Source organism: Manis javanica, chromosome 17 (genome assembly GCF_040802235.1).
Source record: "Manis javanica isolate MJ-LG chromosome 17, MJ_LKY, whole genome shotgun sequence".
Taxonomy (NCBI): Eukaryota; Metazoa; Chordata; class Mammalia; order Pholidota; family Manidae; genus Manis; species Manis javanica.
In genome coordinates this window covers 48,181,686-48,195,406 of record NC_133172.1, presented here as the reverse complement: position 1 = coordinate 48,195,406, position 13,721 = coordinate 48,181,686, and the positions used below count along the sequence as shown (strand labels likewise).

The window sequence follows — 13,721 nt, the reverse complement described above, 5'->3', positions numbered from 1 at the left end:
CCCAGACACCTTCGACATCCTCAGAGAAGGAATCTAGGGAGGTAGATTGAACCAATCTCCCTGAAAAAGAATTCAAAACAAAAAGTCATAACCACGCAGAAGGACTTGCAGAGAAATATGGAAGAACTAAGGAGGGAGAATACAGAAATAAAACAATCTCTGGAAGGACTTCAAAGCAGAATGGACAAGATGCAAGAGAGCATTAATGGACTAGAAAACAGAGAACAGGAACACAGAGAAGATGACGCAGAGAGAGATAAAAGGATTTCCAGGAATGAAAGAATATTAAGAGAACTGTGTGACCAATCCAAAAGGAACAATATTCGCATCATAGGAGTACCAGAAGAAGAAGACAGAGAAAAAGGAATAGAAAGTGTCTTTGAAGAAATAATTGCTGAAAACTTCCCCAAACTAGGGAAGGAAATGGCCTCTCAGACCACAGAAACACACAGAACTCCCATGACAAGGGACCCAAGGAGGGCAACATCAAGACACATAATAATTAAAATGGCAAAGGTCAAAGACAAGGACAGAGTATTAAAGGCAGCCAGAGAGAAAAAAAAGGTCACCTACAAAGGAAAACCCATCAGGCTATCATCAGACTTCTCAACAGAAACCTTAGAGGCCAGAAGAGAATGGCATGATATATTTAATGCCATGAAACAGAAGTGCCTTGAACCAAGAATACTGTATCCAGCAAGATTATCATTTAAATATGAAGGAGGAGTTAAACAATTCCCAGACAAGCAAAAGTTGAGGGAATTTGCCTCCCACAAACCACCTCTACAGGGTATCTTACAGGGACTGCTCTAGCCTTAAAAGAGCACAGAACAAAACACCCAACATATGAAGAATGGAGGAGGAGGAATAAGAAGGGAGAGAAACAAAGAATCATCAGACAGTGTTTATAATAGCTCAATAAGCGAGTAAAATTAGACAGTGAGATAGTAAAGAAGCTAACCTTGAACCTTTGGTAACCACAAACTTAAAGCCTGCAATGGCAATAAGTACATATCTTTCAATAATCACCCTAAATGTAAATGGACTGTATGCACCAATCAAAAGACACAGAGTAACAGAATGGATAAAAAAGCAAGACCCATCTATATGCTGCTTACAAGAGACTCACCTCAAACCTAAAGACATACACAGACTAAAAGTCAAGGGATGGAAAAAGATATTTCATGCAAACAACAGAGAGAAAAAAGCAGGTGTTGCAATACTAGTATCAGACAAAACAGGCTTCAAAACAAAGAAAGTAACAAGAGATAAAGAAGGACATTACATAATGATAAAGGACTCAGTCCAACAAGAGGATATAACCATTATAAATATTTATGCACCCAATACAGGAGCACCAACATATGTGAAACAAATACTAACAGAATTAAAGGAGGAAACAGAATGCAATGCATTCATTTTGGGAGACTTCAACACACCATTCACTCCAAAGGACAGATTCACCAGACAGAAAATAAGTAAGGCCACAGAGGCACTGAACAACACACTAGAACAGATGGACCTAATAGACATCTATAGAACTCTACATCCAAAAGCAACAGGATACACATTCTTCTCAAGTGCACATGGAATATTCTCCAGAATAGACCACATACTAGGCCACAAAAAGAGCCTCAGTAAATTACAAAAGATTGAAATCCTACCAACCAACTTTTCAGACCACGAAGGTATAAAACTAGAAATAAATTGTACAAAGAAAGCAAAAAAGGCCCACAAACACATGGAGGCTTAACAACATGCTCCTAAATAATCAATGAATCAATCACCAAATTAAAATGGAGATCCAGCAATATATAGAAACAAATGACAACAACACAAAGCCCCAACTACAGTGGGATGCAGCGAAAGCAGTCTTAAGAGGAAAGTATATAGCAATCTAGGCATACTTAAAGAAGGAAGAACAATCACAAATGAACAGTCTAATGTCACAGCTATCGAAATTGGAAAAAGAAGAACAAATGAGGCCTAAGGTCAGCAGAAGGAGGGACATAATAAAGATGAGAGAAGAAATAAATAAAATTGAGAAGAATAAAACAATAGAAAAAATCAATGAAACCAAGAGCTGGTTTTCGAGAGAATAAACAAAATAGATAAGCCTCTAGCCAGACTTACTAAGAGAAAAAGAGAATCAACACACATCAACAGAATCAGAAACGAGAAAGGAAACATCATGACGGACTCCACAGAAATACAAAGAATTTTTAGAGAATACTATGAAAACCTATATGCTAACAAGCTGGAAAACCTAGGAGAAATGGACAACTTCCTAGAAAAATACAACCTTCCAAGACTGACCCAGAAAGAAACAGAAAATCTAAACAGACCAATTACCAGCAATGAAATTGAAGCAGTAATCAAAAAACTACCCAAGAAAAAAAAACCCAGGCCAGATGGATTTACCTCGGAATTTTATCAGACATACAGAGAAGACATAACACCCATTCTCCTTAAAGTTTTCCAAAAAATAGAAGAGGAGGGAATACTCCCAAACTCATTCTATGAAGCCAACATCACCCTAATACCAAAATCAGGCAAAGACCCCACCAAAAAAGAAAACTACAGACCAATATCCCTGATGAATGTAGATGCAAAAATACTCAACTTTAAAATATTAGCAAACTGAATTCAAAAATACATCAAAAGGTTCATACACCATGACCAAGTGGGATTTATCCCAGGAATGCAAGGATGGTAAAACATTTGAAAATCCATCAACATCATCCACCACATCAACAAAAAGAAGGACAAAAACCACATGATCATCTCCATAGATGCTGAAAAAGCTTTCGACAAAATTCAACATCCATTCATGATAAAAACTCTCAACAAAATGGACACAGAGGGCAAGTACCTCAACATAATAAAGGCCATATATGATAAACCCACAGCCAACATCATACTGAACAGCGAGAAGCTGAAAGCTCTTCCTCTGAGATCGGGAACAAGACAGGGATGCCCACTCTCCTCACTGTTATTCAACATAGTACTGGAGGTCCTAGCCATAGCAATTAGACAAAACAAAGAAATACAAGGAATCCAGATTGGTAAAGAAGAAGTTAAATTGTCACTATTTGCAGATGACATGATATTGTACATAAAAAACCCTAAAGACTCTACTCCAAAATTACTAGAACTACTATCAAAATTCAGCAAAGTTGCAGGATACAAAACTAACACAGAACTCTGTGGCTTCCCTATACACTAAGAATGAACTAATAGAAAGAGAAATCAGGAAAACAATTCCATTCACAATTGCATCAAAAAGAATAAAATACCTAGGAATAAACCTAACCAAGGAAGTGAAAGACCTATACCCTGAAAACTATAAGACACTCTTAAGAGAAATTAAAGAGGTCACTAATAAATGAAAACTCATCCCATGCTCTTGGCTAGGAAGAATTAATATTGTCAAAATGGCCATCCTGCCCAAAGCAATGTACAGATTCGATGCAATGCCTATCAAATTACCAACAGCTTTCTTCAATGAACTGGAACAAATAGTTCAAAAATTCATATGGAAACACCAAAGACCCCGAATAGCTAAAGCAATCCTGAGAAGGAAGAATAAAGTGGAGGGATCTCACTCCCCAACTTCAAGCTCTACTACAAAGCCACAGTAATCAAGACAATTTGGTACTGGCACAAGAACAGACCCACAGACCAATGGAACAGAATAGAGACTCCAAACATTAACCCAAACACATATGGTCAACTAATATTCAATAAAGGGCCATGGACATACAATGGGGAAATGACAGTCTCTTCAACAGATGGTGCTGGCAAAACTGGACAGCTACATGTAAGAGAATGAAACTGGATCACTGTCTAACCCCATACACAAAAGTAAATTCAAAATCGATCAAAGACTTGAACCTAAGTCATGAAACCATAAAACTCTTAGAAAAAAACATAGGCAAAAATCTCTTAGACATAAACATGAGTGACCTCTTCTTGAACATATCTCCCCGGGCAAGGGAAACAAAAGCAAAAATGAACAAGTGGGACTATATCAAGCTGAAGAGCTTCTGTATAGCAAAGGACACCATCAATAGAACAAAAAGGTATCCTACAGTATGGGAGAATATATTCATAAATGACAGATCTGAGAAAGGGTTGACATCCAAAATATATAAAGAGCTCACGCACCTCAACAAACAAAAAGCAAATAATCCAATTAAAAAATGGGCAGAGGAGTTGAATAGACAGTTCTCTAAAGAAGAAATTCAGATGGCCAACAGACACATGAAAAGATGCTCCACATTGCTTGTCATCAGAGAAATGAAAATTAAAAGCACAATGAGATATCACCTCACACCAGTAAGGATGGCTACCATCCAAAAGACAAACAACAGCAAATGTTGGCGAGGTTGTGGAGAAAGGGGAACCCTCCTACACTGCTGGTGGGAATGTAAATTAGTTCAACCATTGTGGAAAACAGTATGGAGTTTCCTCAAAATGCTCAAAATAGAAATACCATTTGACCCAGGAATTCCACTTCTAGGAATTTACCCCAAGAATGCAGCACTCCAGTTTGAAAAAGACAGATGCACCCCTATGTTTATCGCTGCACTATTTACAATAGCCAAGATATGGAAGCAACCTAAGTGCCCATCAGCAGATGAATGGATAAAGATGATGTGGTACATATACACAATGGAATATTAGTCAGCTATAAGAAAAAAACAGATCCTACCATTTGCAACAACATGGATGGAGCTAGAGGGTATTATGCTCAGTGAAATAAGCCATGCGGAGAAAGACAAGTACCAAATGATTTCACTCATATGTGGAGTATAAGAACAAAGGAAAACTGAAGGAACAAAACAGCAGCAGAATCACAGAACCCAAGAATGGACTAACAGTTACCAAAGGGAAAGGGACTGGGGAGGATGGGTGGGAAGGGAGGGATAAGGGCGGTGAAAAAGAAAGGGGGCATTATGATTAGCATGTATAGTGTGGGGGGGGTACGGGGAGGGCTGTGCAACACAGAGAAGACAAGTAGTGAGTCTATAGCATCTTACTACGCTGATGGACAGTGACTGTGAAGGGGCATGTGGGGGGTGACTTGGTGAAGGGGGGAGCCTAGTAAACATAATGTCTTTCATGTAATTGTAGATTAATGATACCAAAAAATATATATATATATACACATATATAAGATGAAAAGCTTCAAATTCATCCCAGCATGCATACCACCATTTCCAAGATTTTAAAAATGAATGTGTTTTCGAAAGTGTCTGTAATAACTGCCCTTGCACTGTTCACCATGTAAGAACTTATTCACTATGTAAGAATTTGCTCACCATCTAAGAACTTGTTCGTTATGCTGCAGAAGATTGGAGACTGTTGAGAATTAGGCTTGGGGTTGATTAATGATTGTGCATTGAGTCCCTTACACAGAATTTTATTGTTGTTAACAACCATTTGATCAATAAATATGAGAGATGCCCTCTCAAAAGAAAAAAAAATGAATATGTTTTAATCCTAGAATTATCCAAGGAAGTTTTTTCATGTTAAAGTACAGAAAAATTCCCAACAGTTAAAATATGAAAAATGCAAAATGCACAATAGTAACATAATGCGCTAGTAAAAAATAAGAGAAAAAATATACACAATTGTTTAGAAATAGCTCTGGAGTAACAGTCAGGACCCTGGTAACACTAACTGTGAATACAGAGGATAGCCAGGTACCCAGAAGAGAGACTTTTCACTGTGTACTGTGTTGCACCTTTAGTATTTTTAATACATGAATATATGACTTTTTTTAAACAATGATTTATTATCTTGGAAACCCAAATAAAATGAGAAACTCCCATTCTATATAAAATCATATACAAATGCTTTTAAATAAATCATATGATTATAAAGGACTTATTTGTTCCATGTTCTTATAGTTACAAAGCTAGAATACCTGTAACCATCACTCCCAACCCTACCGTATCTTCCGCCACAATTTAGAGTTTCATATTTTTTTCTCTTGCCCAGATAGACAGTCTAATGGCAGACTTCAGAAATGTTTTTTTTTTAAAAGGACATATTTCAAACAGAGAAGAGCTGTTTGAGTATATTTATCTAAATTCTATCAAAAGCTAAGATTTCTGGCAAGAGGTAATTTTGTGATGCAAAAGCAGAGAACTGCCACTAAACCACAAAAGTTGAATTGGAGCCTCAAATTATTTCTCTCTCATTTAAAATATTTTTTTCCCTGTGAATAACCTATCTTCAAAGGAACTAAAAAACAGGATACGAATTCTAAAATAGAATACATCTTTAGACACTGGCATTGTATCTGATACATAGCAAATACCCTAAAGTTACTCTGTTTGTTATGTTTATAGAAGTAAGAGTGTATCATCACTTATAGCTATTTCAGAAACCACTAAACACATGTGAGACGATCTAAATTTCGACAGACTTGGACACAAATACCAGTCTTTCTGTGGCCACATAACACTGGGAAAGTGCTTAATCCCTCTAAGCCATATTTCTAAAAATAAGACTAATAATTCACTTTTCACAGATTGTTGGAAAGAGCTAATGAGCTACTAGCAAAGTGCCTAGCACAAAACAATGTTTTATCATCAAGAAAGTAACCATATTTCATTAATTGTTTTACAATATAATTTTTAAAGTGAACTTATTTTGAAGACTTTTGATATGCCGTGATATATGCTGGTTACTTAGAAGCAGCATCTCTTGCATTTTTCCCAGCTATGTATAAATTTTAATGTCAAGCTGAGTCAAAGAAAAATTTTTGTCCAAATAGGGTACAATTGTGTCTATAGAGATACACAGACACACTTGATATATGAAATAAAATATGTCAAATGCTTGCCCTTGCTCTATTGGATCTGAAATTAAATGCTCTTACTAATATGTCCAAGAGTGGTTGTGTCTAAGGTCCTGGATTCCCATCATGGTCCATTCTGCATAAACCACGATCCAAAGCCTGCATGGGCGTTATTTAAGGAACCATTCTGCTTCTGGAATTATTCATCATAAATGTTTGAGGCTGGATAGTATATGTATGCTTTCCAGAAGAGGATTCATCAATTGCCCAGAGTCCCAGTTAAAGGAGAAAGTTCAGTATTATATACCTCCTTTCACCCTATTGCCTCTAAGTGAATAAACACCTCATTTGTGACCCACTCTCACCAGTGGCATGGCTTTCTTTTGTTTTATTTAAATACAGTAAACACCAGTGCAGTGAGTATTGAACAGGTGGAATAGAACACTGACAATAGTATTTACCTCTCTGCTCTTCCAAACCAGCTTCCTGCTTCCCGCTCCAAGACAGCCATCTGAATCTTGTGTTTATCATTCCCTGGCTACATGAAAGCAGGCTCTTTTGCTTGCCACCTATATAACAGAACTGCAGCAGCTGAGGTCATGTCTAGGGTCCCTGTTTACAGTCAAATTAGCAATTGCCCTACATTCGGATCAGCATGTTACTGCACAGAGCCTGCAAATGGCAGTGTCAGTTTTCACCACAGCAGCAGGTCAGGCTATATTTAACATGTACCCTCTTCTCTGCTGAAGAGCTGCGGCTGCAGCTGTTAGTTTGTGAACAAAGAACAACAAGAGGGAAGTGAGGGACTCTAATGGGAAGTGTAACTGGAATCAGCTCAGTCACAAATGGGCCGGTATTTAAAGATCTAAGACAATCTAGTTTAACAATACTATAATCTTAATTAAAATGCTTAAAACACAACTATGACAATTTCTGTATTTCTGTACTGTTTTAATGTATATCACTTGGTCCAAAACTGGGACATATTCACGATAATGCAAAGAGATGTTTGGGAAAAATTATAGCTGTAGGCATACAAATTATAATATGAGTAAAAACTCTGATAATTTTATAGATGTAGAACCACTTTTTCAAGTAGGGGAAAGGGTACATGTAGATATCAAAGAAAAAGCAAGTAGCAGAAGTAATTTTGAATTAATTGGTTAAGCATATATCACAGCTTTCCAATGGGGACTGCTTGAAAGAGAACATCTGTTGGTAAAGGTTAGTATTCAGCTACTGTTATTACCCCAAGGAATACCCTGTGAGGAGGGAGCCCCACTACTCTGAAACAGAGAAACACTTCTGGGACTCTACTGAGCTCAGATGGTTGGTATGAGGGGCCGAAATTACCTCAATGAAACTGAACAAAGATGACTGCAAAGTTGAGACCTGTGTCCAAAAATAACATATACCAAAACCTATGGGAAACGCAGGGAGCAGAAAGGATGTGATTTATAGTACTTACGACTGCCTCACTTAACTCAACAGCAAGACTGAGCTAAGAAAATCCCTTATCTGAGGCCACACTGATAAAACAGAGTCTTCTGAACAAGGAAGGTGACAGTCCCAATCCACTCTGAGCTGGCTAGAGTGCACATGAAAGGAACTAAAATACCAACTGGAAACAGGCTGAGGGGAATTACCATGCTGGTGAAAGTGAGGGAAGGGCAAAGTTGCTGGAGTGTTTCAGTGTTCTTAAGACTGGGAAAGAGATCATTACAGAAGGGTTATTACAGAAGAAGGACTGGGTTTGTTCTGCATGATTTCAGGGGCATTAGAGCCCACATAAAACAAGGGTAGTTGAAACTCAAAAGGCCCTGAGATGTTCCAAAGAAGCTGGAGAGGAGGAGACACACAGGAATATAACATCACTAGAGGTAATAAAGTATGAACTCCAGGGTGAAAAAGGAGCATGGAGGAGGATGGAGTCGAGAGCCTTCACCTATATTGAGAATCTATAATCTTAGGATTGCCCTGACTCCTCTCAAACCAAGGCCCTACAGAGAAAATGACATTTTCTTCATCTATTCTGCTTGCTCTACATTCCAGAGTCTCAACCCAAAGACTGATGAGAAACATGGTACAGCTATTGGACACTTCTAGAGTACTGAATAGGAGTCAGGAGACCTGGGTTTTAGTCTTCACTCTATTAACTACTGTGTTACCCTAGATGAATATCTCAGGCTCTGTAACACTAAAGATTCTTTAGCTATAAAATGAGGAAGTTGTATTAGAGTATTTCCAGATCTGTAATAAGTCTTGAATTGCTGAGCTGAGGTACACTATTAAATGTACTGAATTCATAATACAAGATTAAGGTATTAATATTCCCATTTCTAAAAGTGAACGGTCAAGTAATGCTTGAATGATTCCTGACAGAGTCCATTTTACTTTAAAACTTCAAAAATAAAAGGGGTATTTCGTTTGTGTTTTATCTTTAATTTGGTAAGAAAAATAGAGGGGGATAAATATAAAACAGAAATAGGATTAACAAAACTTTTTAGGATTAGTTAAGTATATTTAACACAGCAAACATTTAAAAAATTACTGTGTCTTCTGATTATGTACAGTAGAAATTACTGTGTACTTAATACTTAACACAATATAGAAAAGTTAAAATAAAACCTGCACTCAGTCTAATTGCAAAGTTCACTATGAGTGCCTCTAATCTGTTTTTGGCATGTTTGTGGCTTACTTTTGAAGATAACCAAAAAGGGGATGTTTAAATGCTAGGCATTTCAAGGCTGTGAGCTATGTTGTTGTGGTTTTTGAATAAATTTATATTAAAAGCTTGCAGAAGTATAGTCATTCTAAGCACTTAGAATTTTACCTTCAGAGGCAAGTCCAAATAAAATAATCAATGAGTCAAAAAAAATTTTTGGCCAACAGAAAAATTCACTTCAGAGTTCAAAGCAAGCATCAAAAATGCAATTTCGCAAAAATTGCACATCTAATGATCTGAGATGCCCAGGAGTGTGAAGGATGTTCTCTCTCTTTAATTACTGCTAGCATCACTGAGCTTCTATCAAATCACCTGATAGGTGGCAATGAGGGAGTTCAAGAGCCAGTCTGTGTCCTCTGTGGGGCTACATCTAGGAACTTTTCTTGATCATGTGCCCTACACAATGAAGGGAACAAAAATGCAACTGCTTTGATACTTGCCCTCATAGAAATCGTCTTTCTAGATTCTCCATTTTTGCAAAACATCTTCACATTTTCAAAAGGAAAATTTTCACTAAACTTTCCTAGACGTTCCAATTTGTTGCCCTCCACTCCCAGCCCCACACCCAAATCATTCAATCTGTAGTAAATTACAAAGAGCAGGTTCCAGCTTTGGTCTCACTCTAGAAGAGGAAATATCTTCATTTGGGAAGAAAATGAGCTGGAATACCCTTTGAGATCTGCTCAATAAATCTCATGTCTTCAGTTCCATCACAAATGGGCATTAGGTTATCACTCATGGTCTCAGTTATTGTTTTAGGGCTTAAAATTCTAAATATAAACCTTAAAAGCAGTATGAATAGTCAATTAGTTAAAACTGCCAAGAGAATGAATAGGTAATTTAAAAAGCCTACATGTATTTGGAAAATCCTTTATTCACTTCTTATCTGTTCTGCATCAAATTCGTAGCTTCCTCTCTACCTGGAGTTCATCATTATTAAGTAAGCAGTGACACCTAGGCCTGCTGGGCATAAAAAGAACAGCAAGACACTTAATACCAGAGCCCTCAAGTACTCCCAACACAAGTGTGACATATCAGACACAGTTGTGAACATGTGTTCATGCAGTGAAATTCTGCATATGCATTCCTGAAGATTGTTCTACAATTCTCTAGGAATTAAAAAAAGCTTAGGGGATCTCCTCTAGCACAGAGTGCTATTGTTGGGAGACAGCTTAGTGCTGCAAGAAAAAGACCAGATTAAAAAGAGACTGAAAAAGAGTGGACTTAGATGTGATTGATATACTTGTCAGTTGTGTGACTTTCAGAAAGCCCAATTCTCTAAACATCACTACCTACCCTCAGAGACAGAGGATTAGTAAGGATAACATTAAATAACAAATGGGAAAATGCTATGAAAATTGTAGGCATTGTTTCAGTTTACACTATACCTTCGGTTTATACACAAATGACCTGGCACATCACCTTCTAGTTCTGAAAGCCATCCTTTACTATGTATGCCATTTGTCCTCCAACCACAGATTCATGTTTTCCCAGACAAAGCTCTATGTTTCTGCTTCTGTTGTTTGATTTGCCCTCTGATCCCCATTTACTGAAAATATACGTGTCCTCCAAGTCTGGCTTCAAATGTCATCTTATCACAGCTCTACTGAACCCTTCTTACAGAATATTTCACATCCCTCTGCTTGATCTCCTTTACAACTACATAGGAAATTCAGCCTCTCTAGATGCATGAAGGAGATTGCTGACCTAGAAATACTTTTCTACAGATTAATACAGTGTCAGAGAGGGATCTAAAATTCTATATATCCATATTTCAGAATCTTTCAAATTTTCATTTTGGACAAGAATTACAGGTAGCTTTCACTGAATTCCTATTTAAATAAAAATCCCTACCCCATAAATGATAAAGCTAAGGATAAACTCTAAAATTATTTCCTGAAAATCTTATCTTGGGTGATTTTCAATTATTGAAATAGCTAAAATCCCAGAGTATGTTCTGTAATTTATTGATTTCATAAAAACAGAAATTCTACATACCAACTTGCTACATTTATATAAATAGCTTTTTTTTAAATCCTGGTACCAACAGCTGTACCAGCAGCAGCAAACCAAGTCTGTTCTTGCACCATGACCATTATCTGACTCAGCAGCTGGCAGGGTCACAGAGGAACAGGTTCTTTACTTGTGTGAGTGTCCTTAAGAACAGGAACTCTATCTTAATAATTCTTAGTATTCCCAGTATCTAGCTCTATATCTTGCAAATGGATAGCATTCAGCAATATTTACTGAATTAATGCCCCTGAATTCCACTCTTTAGACACTGTGACCCCACTATATGCTCTGGAAAAGAGAATGACCAGTAAATCTCCTGTGTTCAGATTCATCACAAACAGGTGGCAGGTTATCACTCAAAGTCCCACCCTTTGCAACTGATACTAGTAGTAAAATACACTGTAAAGCATAGATTTTAATGTCTTTTCTCAAAGTCATATATTAACATATTTCTAGTAACAACACCTTATCAAAAAGCTCAACCATTAGCCAATAAGCCATCCATGGTAATCTTCACTGCTTCAAGAACACAAAGATGAACTTACCATCATCTAAAGTGATGTCCTGTAGACCAATTGTTGAAAAGTTAGGTTCCTGCTCTTCAGGTTCAGGTTTAATGTTCACAGTTGTCTCTTCAGGTGGAAATGAAGTTGGATCACACAGACTGTGACATATTAATGATGAAGTTGCTGAAAGACCTCCCTGGCCTGTACTTTGTGCTTGGGTAGAGTGCTGTCCAGAATGCATTCTGGTGGCTAGAGATGGTGATGAGGCAGTTCCTGAGCTAGGAGATTGGTAAGGCATTGGCTGGAGCTGAGGAGACGGTGGCCCAGAAAGTGGTGAACTGGCCAAGGGATGAGAGGCTGCTGGGGAAACTGTTGTAGCAGACCCTGAATGTGAAGGACCATATGTAATGGGTTGTAACTGAGAAGAAGGCTGACCTGTGACTGGGTCAGCCACTGGAGAAGAAAGAGATCTTTGTCCTGTGTTTGAACAGTGGTACCCCATTGACTGCAGATGAGGCAGAGTCTGCACTGAATGAGGTATGTGGGCTAAGAGATGTCCTGTTGAGCCTGAATTTGAAGAATGAAAAGGTATGGATGGTGGTTGACAGCTAATATTTATTAAGCTAGGAAGCGCTGCATCCTGCTGAAACAAAACTGTATCAAATTCTTGACTAGAGGCAGCATTAATAGGAAGACAAGTTGGTCCATTGTACAGATTAGTTTGCATAGGCTGATAGGAAGACCCCGCAGTAGGTGTTGGTGTGACTTGAAAAGGCTGGTGAACAACTGAAGAAGGCATCATATGCTGTTCTTTACCAGCACTCTCATCCCTACACTGCAACTGTGGCAGATGGGATGAGGTTACCATGGATGCGTATGTTTGCTGGATGGGACAAACCAAGCTTCTCTGTGCTGACAGTACACTGTCACATGGGTGTCCTGTATCTGAGGAAGGCCTCTGGGTTTGGGCAGGATGAGGCACAGACAATGATGGAACTGAAGACAAGTCAATCTCCTCTCTGTGTTCTTGCTTCATCAGAACTAAAAAGAAAATGGTTAAAGCACATGTTAATTACATAATACATAAAATACCCACAAAAGGCCTTCATTTTAGGCTACACAACCATAGCATGCATCTCAGTCAGGGTTTGAAAACTCAAATGCCTTCAAGGAAGGCAGATAACATAAAATACGTGAGGTCAGCAAGCATAAGACAACAAGGAATGATATTGCTCTAAAAGTATTCAAGTTAACAAACAGCAACAATACTGCATGAACCTTTATGAAGTGATGTGGCAAGATCTCTAAGACATGTTGCTAAGTGACTAAAAAAAAGTGTGTTGCAGAACAATGTGTCTAAGTCACAATTCATGTAAAATATTGTGTGTGTGTACATATATATGCATATATACATATATATGTTTTTGCTTATATATGCATGGCTATCTCTGGAAGGACACATATGAAACTGAAAGCTGCTGGGTTTACTGCTGGGAAGGAAAGTTAGGTGACTGGGAGATAGGAGATTTACTTTTTACTATGTAAGTTTCTGTGCCTTTTAAATATTTTTTTTTACCATGTATTTATGTATTACCTATTTTTAAATAAATAATTTTTTAAATTGCCAAAAACTCTATGCCTAATAAAAAAGCTTTCAATTTGATAT

The 13,721-nt window shown here is 37.6% G+C and overlaps 1 protein-coding gene across 4 annotated transcripts in view; it reads right to left on the bottom strand.

Annotated features, from left to right (window-relative positions):
- NFATC3 (nuclear factor of activated T cells 3) overlaps positions 1 to 13,721 on the bottom strand; it is a 129,902-nt gene that overhangs the window by 14,866 nt on the left and 101,315 nt on the right. For all 4 annotated transcript variants that reach the window (XM_073225478.1, XM_073225476.1, XM_073225479.1 and 1 more), the window contains one exon: positions 12,095 to 13,096. In XM_073225478.1, coding sequence (XP_073081579.1) covers positions 12,095 to 13,096 — 1,002 coding nt within the window. The remainder of the gene's footprint in view (positions 1 to 12,094; positions 13,097 to 13,721) is intronic.